Genomic DNA, 7,515 nt, shown 5'->3' with positions numbered 1-7,515 from the left:
GCATAAAATTTTACCACTATTTCTTTTTCAAACAAGACACCATCATATAAAAACTTCCATCCTACAAATTTACAACAAAACTTGCAAGAAATTCTAATGGAAGGTTTTTCGATGCATAAAAAGGGTACAAAAATTCAGTACCAAAGAATTACTAAAGGAAGTGCAAGATTCAATTGTGCATTAAAAACGAACTAAAACATCAGAATTGCAAAATACAAATTTTGCATTTAGATTTAAGACAAACCTCACAAAAGGAAAATTGACTTGCAGAACCAAAATAATGGAAGGCTTAATGAATATCAAGAAAATCAAGCCAAAATAAATAAATAAACCATTGTAGCAGGATAAAAGGGGCAAAAAAGAAAAATGATAAAGGCTAAATGAAATGCAGTTAATGGAAAAAAAAAACTTAAGTCCATATTTGGTAGCGTGAAATAGGGGAAAAGCAGGAATAAAAAGAAAATGGAACATACCATACAATAGGAATAGCAGAGGTAAAACGTCTATTGTCTATGTTTTTTTCTAAAAGAAAGAGATGACCATAAATCATGATATTTGAACAAAGGAACAAAAGAAATATCCATTCTCATGCAAGAAAAACATACATTTGGTTAATTATAAAGGAAAAAGGAAAAGATGCATTCACTGAGTGGAAAGAGGAAAGGGAGAAAAATTAGGATGAAGGAAAAAATTTAACGGAAAAAGCAAAATACTGGATTAAAGAGTTAAAATTGATGAAGGAAGAAGTAATAATATAAATCAGTTGATTGTTGTGATACCTCTCCATGGTCAACAATAATAACCTAAAAAATAGTAAAAATAATAATCTTAGTATAATTCATTATACAGAAAAATTTTGAAGGGAAAAAGAAAGATAAAGAAAAAAAGATAGAGATAAGGGTTGTGGAGCAAAAATTCAACTAAAAAAGAAAACTGCCACTTGTCAAAAGAAGTAACTATACACATGGTAAAAAGAGAAGTTGCTACAGTAACCTTTCTTTCTTTTTATATACAAGGTAGATACAATAGTAACCATTATGGTCATCACCATAATGGTGATGTTGGAGGTCAGGGGATCAATCCATGCCTTCCACAATTTGGCCACAATATGTGGTTTGTTCTAAAAAATCCAGGCGGGTGTGCTGTGCACCCGTCTGGTCCGGTGGTGGTTCAGTCCCCTCTGGGTTATTTCTGGACCTACTTAGGTCCGCCCCCTCCCCCATAGTGTAGGATAGAATAGGCTTATCGTCTCCGACAAAAAAAAAAAAGGTAGATACAACAGTTTTTTGCTTTTTTATTAATATCTAAAATTTGCTTTATTTAGCACTGTTGGTAATTTTATTTGTGGTGCTCTCATTTTCTCATCACCTTGCTTAATTAGCCAAGCGAATAGGCCTAAAGATTTAGTACTTGTTTAGGTTAGAAAAATATTCACACTATATGCAAATTAACTGAAGATAAACTTTCCAAGTTGGGCCCTTCATATAGTAAGCTGTGGATCTCACAAACAAATATGAGTCTGACAGACAAGAAAATGATTTTGAGATAGACAACATTTACAAAATGTTGAATGAAGTGACACAACTGCAATGTATGTGCTCCAAACAAGCAAAATAAAGGAGTAGTGAAGAAGAAAACAAATAGAAGAAAAAGAATATATTACTTGTCATGATCCTTTTTACCCTTTCCACTTTTGTTGATGTGTGCGATGTGATCGAATCAAATCTTATTGTCAACAACCAAATCTCCGCCAACCAAACAAAAAAAAGGAAGAAGAAGAAGAAGAAGTCAAATAGCCACGAATATCATGCTTTAATGTGGTGTGATAAAGTTATAGCGTAAATATGTATTCAATGAAACTCAAATTCGAACTTAAGTAGACCTAACTTGAGCTGATTTTTAGCTGCTCGAATAGCGTTATGAGTTATGACCCCGTACTTAAGCATTATGCGTGCAGCTTAAAACATCAATCATCGAGTCTAACAAACATTCATTTAATTTCTGGTTTTGGTAAGTGTAAAATTTGTAGTGTATCCCTTATTTAGAAAACACATATATTAATTAATTTTGCATAAAACTCAATTAAACTAAAATCATAATTAAGTTTGAGATCCACTTCTATCAAACTAAAATCATAATTAAGCCAAGCTCGAGCTTCAATTTCAAGAAGGATGTTGGAATAAATAGTTTATAAAAAATAAAGGAATGAAAGCAAAACAAAGAAACACACTCAATGACATCGCCAAAATAAATAAATGAATAAGTAAACTGGATGACAGCTGTGCTTGACTTTGTGCAGAATAATTTATCGCTGTGCTTTGGAACTGTCATTTAGTCTGCGTCACATCATTTTATTGGTGTCTCCCATTTTCCATGAGGCCAGACTTTCTTTTCTTTCTTTTTTCATTTTTTCATTTTCGGTTTTTATTGGGCACAACGCTAAATTATTGCATAATTACGTGTAGTTTTTGGAGTTTTAATGTCAGATGAATTTCCTTAACCTCCCTTGTTTCTTAGTTAATTATTTGATATTTCTAGTTTTGCCTTGTATCAATCAACAATTCTTCTCCCTATTTCTGGATCTCTGTCTGGTACAAATTAACAGTGATTTTGAAGTAACAAAAATCATATTGTTGTGTGTGTGTGTGTAGATATATATAATAGTGAATGATAAGATGGTGGGAATTGATCTCATATTAACAAATACTTTGCACCTTCATTAAATTGATCTCATACTTATTGTCCAATTTGCAGGTATATGATACAAATAATAAAAGAAAGGGTATATGTAGGATTAATTACACTTTTCCCCTTGTGGTTTAATTCTTTTTTACATAATCATTTTATGGTATTAAAAGGTATATAACCCTACGTGGTTAGCACACGTAATCTTGACATCTTATCATTATGAAGGAATGTTTATGTCATTTTGGCAATAAAGTCAGGATGGAGAGCTTTAAAATCATAAAAGGGTTATTTAGAAAAACGTTAAACTACAAAGGACTAAATTTACCCAAGAAAAAGCAAACCTAAAAGGATCAGCAAAAATATCATGTATTAATAACGCCTATTATTAATAATTAAAAAAAATGTACAATGTTGAATTCAAAGCAAATAAATGAGAATTCAGCTTCCAGGTTCTAATACTAGCATTGAATGAACAATGCTGCATCCTTACCTAAGCAAAACACTTTATACACGTTACTGACTAGGTAGAAGGTATTGTCATAAGATTTCATCCAACAAGTGATCTTCTGAAGTTGGATATTGTCTCAACTACCATTAATTTTTTATGTCTTGTTTCTATTTTCAGACAAGTGATCTTCTTGTCTCTTGTTATGCCAAATCAAAGAATAAATTATCTTTAGCACTATCATGACACCACTCGAATAATCAACTTTTGAAGGCCACCACTATGCTATCCTCCTCCTCTCTTCTTCTCTTCATATTGCTCATTTCTGCAAATCCTTATGCAAGAGCCCTTCAAGAAGGAGGCAATGGAATAGAAGAAGAGCTTGAAGATGTGAAAAGATCAGATTTCCCAACTGGATTTCTCTTTGGTGTTGCCACTTCTTCCTATCAAGTACACAAATCATGTGTTTCTTTAACTTTTGTGTATTTGCCTGTGTTTTTGGTGATGTATTTTTCCATGCAGTTCTCTTGAAATTTGTCTAGCATGACACTACTCCAATGGTTTTAGATTGAGGGTGCAATTCTTGAAGATGGGAAGAGCCTTAGTAACTGGGATGTTTTTGTCCATAAAAATGGTGATAGTGATACTTTTTTACTGCTGCTTATAACAAGGTCTTTTTCTATACAAATTTGGATAAAGAAATCTGATTAAGTTTCTACTTTGCTTCAAATTGTATTAGGCAATGTAAACAATGGAGACACTGGAGATATAGCCACTGATCATTACCATCGTTACCTGGTACCAAATTAACTAAGTTACCAACTCCAGTACTCTGATGTCCTTTCACTTTACCCTTAACATTTTACTTGAATGATATGAAGATGTACATTAAAGATTTCAAGCAATGAATCCATTTAAAGCATGTGGCTTTTGAATCATTCATGACAGGAAGATATAGAGGCAATCCATTCTCTTGGAGTGGATGCTTACCGGTTCTCCATTTCCTGGTCAAGAATACTTCCAAGTGTGTTATTTTCCTTCCATGGATAAACTACTTGAGGAGTTCCTAAACTATTTCAATAATTAAGTTTTGACTTCTCATCTATTTCAAGTCTCAATTTGGTCCATCAACCATAAAAAATGTCAAATTTTGATCCTTTAGTCCATCTCCACTATTCAAAGTTGACAATTGAAATAGTTTAGAGGCCCTTCAAGTAGTTTACCCTCAATGGTATAATCGCTTTTGGTCCCTTCTTTTCTTGGAATGCCACAAACTCACAATAAATCTTTAAATGGTTTGTTTAGATGGGAAATTGGGTGGTGTTAATGCAGCTGGAATCATGTTTTACAATAGTATAATCGATAATCTTCTACTCAGAGGTATTGAGCAAACATCACATGTTTCTTCCACCCTTCATCTCTTATTTATTACTACTGTGTCGCTTGAGAGCTTTAGATCACATTGTATCCAACACAGGCATTCAGCCTTTTGTGACAATTCACCACTGGGACATACCCCAAGTGCTTAGTGACGAATATGGGGGCTGGCTAAATCCTCTGATTCAGTATGTTGAACTTAATATTATGCTGGATTTCTGATTATGGATTTTATGTGAATGGTATATAACTCCGCAATATGATCAAAATCTTGGGTCTGTGTGAATTGAATTAGGGATGACTTCGTCCATTTTGCTGAAACTTGTTTCAAGAATTTTGGTGATCGGGTGAGGTATTGGGTGACCATCAATGAACCAAATTTGGCTGCAGATTTTGCCTATGAAAGGGGAAAACATCCTCCAGGTCATTGCTCCCCTCCTTTTGGCAACTGCTCAGCTGGTAATTCAGATACTGAGCCCCTGATTGCAATGCATAACATGTTACTTGCCCATGCCAAGGCTTCCAAACTCTACCGCGAGCAGTTTCAGGCAAGTAAAATACCTCGTTGGCATCAATGATATACAGTATCCGCTGTTTTACTGGATTATACAGCTAAACTACTTTTTTTTGTCATACCAATCTTGGGACAGCCCAAACAAGGTGGTGTAATTGGAATTGTGGTCCATGCAATTATGTACGAACCATTTACTGATGACGAGCATGACAAGGAAGCTGTAAAGAGGGCATTGGCTAATAATGTGGCATGGTAAGTGTTGACATCTCCTCCTTAAGCTGTGCCATTTACCCTGCGATTGGGAGCTTTTACTGTCCTCTCCTCTCACGCGATTGAAGCCTCGTTGGATTGAAAGATTGAAATCAAGAAGCTTCTCTACGTGAAATAAATCAAAATAAGACAAGATGACACGTTCTTGATGTGCTATGTTTATAAAACAGGGCTTTCGATCCTCTAGTGTTTGGTGATTATCCTCCAGAAATGCGTCGCTATCACAGAAATGAGTTACCCAAATTTACACCAGAAGAAAGGCTGCTCATAAGGGATAGCATTGACTTCCTTGGACTGAACCACTATGCAACTCTTTATGCTAAGGACTGCATACGCTCAAGTTGTGCCAGCTCCGACTCTGCCTGTGCCCCTGGTGGAGACCGTGCCATCTGCGGCTTTGTCTGTACTATTGCAGAGCGTGGTGGTGTTTTGATTGGGGAACCGGTACGAGAATCAGATATTCGCTGAAATATCAAATTCAGATTGCTATATGACTCTGAAGATTAGTTTTTTTTTTCCTCATGATTTTTTTTCTGGTTTAAACAGACAGGGTTGCCAACATTCTCTGTTGTTCCAAGAGGAATGGAAGAGATTGTGGACTATGTAAAGAATCGATACCATAACAAGCCTATGTTTATTACTGAAAATGGTAAAAATATACTTTCGATAACATGCTTCTGTTATCATTTGTCTTACCATTGAGAACTCATAATTTTAACTAATCTGTAGGTTATTCTACACCTCCACAACAAGAACAAGTTGATGACTTCCAACTTGATGTCAAGCGAATTGCATTCCACAAAGCATACCTTGCCTTCTTGGCTCGAGCCATGAGGTGGTATTGTTCCCATGATTGTAGTCACATTCATCTATCCTCATATACTGCCATTAATGATGCTTTTGTCGAGCAGATTCTTCACCAATTATGGGATAAATATTCTCTTTTCTACTGATTTAGAAACTAAAAAAGGTTTATAAATTTTTCAACACTATTGGAACATTTTTTCTTTAAGAAGCTATAGCCTGCAAGCCTTCCCCTTTTGCCTCTCATCCTTCGGGCAAGGTATGAATGCATTTAAACAAATCATATCACCTCTCGTACAAAAAAGATTCATGATTTCATGTTTTTCTTGATGCATGCTTTCTTTCGTACTGAAAATCTTTGCTAGAATAGCTGATCAATTTACATACTTTTGTCTGACAGAAATGGTGCAGATGTGAGGGGCTACTTTGTCTGGACATTGATGGATGACTTTGAATGGTCATCGGGTTATGATGTAAAGTTTGGATTTTATTCTGTTGATCGTGCAACCTTGAATCGAACTCCTAGGTCCTCCGCCAAGTGGTACAGAAACTTCCTGAGGAACATCAGCTCCGATAGCATGAAGCCAAGAACTGCAGTTGCATTTTGGAGCAAAGTTGGTAGAGCAGAAGATTGATGAACTGGTGTTTTCAGTTCATTTCCCCCTTTGTATATTTCACCATTGTTTACACATATGTTTATGGATTAATCTCTCCTATATTGTTAGTATATACATTGACGGAGTTGAATGGCAGTTGGGATCCTCTGTGCCACTACTCCGTGCCAAATCCAGTGCCAATCCCACTAATCACGTGATGATTGAAGAAATTTAAATAAACGACGTATGACAAATTAAATAAATAGGACACTTGGCATAAATATAGAAGTGGCACTGAATTGTCACTGGAAAAGTGGCACTGAGGATCCCGTGTGCTGGATGCTACATCATCTGTATTTGAATTTAAATCTTAAATTTTATATATGTGGCATGCATCTAGACCCGCTGGTATGTACACCGTCAGTATATAAAAGATTTACCCTATGGTGAGGAAATAGTATACAAGCTCAAACTGAACCTCACTGCAATGTGGATCCTTGGTACATAAAAACATATTTGTGTCTTTTAATTTAACCAAAACTGCATAATTGTCATTTCATGTGTAAGTGTCATTGATCATTATCTTTTGACACTTGTATTTTGACGAAGTGCTTTTGAATTTTTGTTCATAAAAATTTCCCAATATATTTTGTTGATACCAAATTTATTAATTTCTTACACGCTCATTTCCTTTTATAATTCTTGAGGTTAAAGATTTTAGGGTTAATTGTAAAGTTTTGAAAAGGTATTATGCTAGATGAGGTTATTTATAATTTATTGTCAACAAAAATTGACTACATAATTTGCTAATTCTATTCATT

General features: G+C 34.9%; 1 protein-coding gene across 1 annotated transcript; it reads left to right on the top strand.

The window, feature by feature from the left end:
• Positions 1–3,415: 3,415 nt before the first annotated feature.
• LOC113782627 (beta-glucosidase 18-like) lies at positions 3,416–6,733 on the top strand. The gene is made up of 12 exons (XM_027328502.1): positions 3,416–3,583; positions 3,701–3,767; positions 3,873–3,931; positions 4,082–4,157; positions 4,439–4,513; positions 4,611–4,698; positions 4,806–5,058; positions 5,161–5,276; positions 5,465–5,738; positions 5,841–5,943; positions 6,024–6,129; positions 6,499–6,733. Exons 1-12 carry the CDS (start codon positions 3,416–3,418, stop codon positions 6,731–6,733), a joined length of 1,620 nt encoding a protein of 539 aa, XP_027184303.1.
• The last annotated feature ends 782 nt before the right edge of the window (positions 6,734–7,515 follow it).

This window comes from Coffea eugenioides, chromosome 9 (assembly GCF_003713205.1).
Source record: "Coffea eugenioides isolate CCC68of chromosome 9, Ceug_1.0, whole genome shotgun sequence".
In the NCBI taxonomy this organism is placed as follows: Eukaryota; Viridiplantae; Streptophyta; class Magnoliopsida; order Gentianales; family Rubiaceae; genus Coffea; species Coffea eugenioides.
The sequence above is the reverse complement of the archived record's forward strand: the minus strand, read 5'-3'. Positions and strand labels throughout refer to the sequence as shown.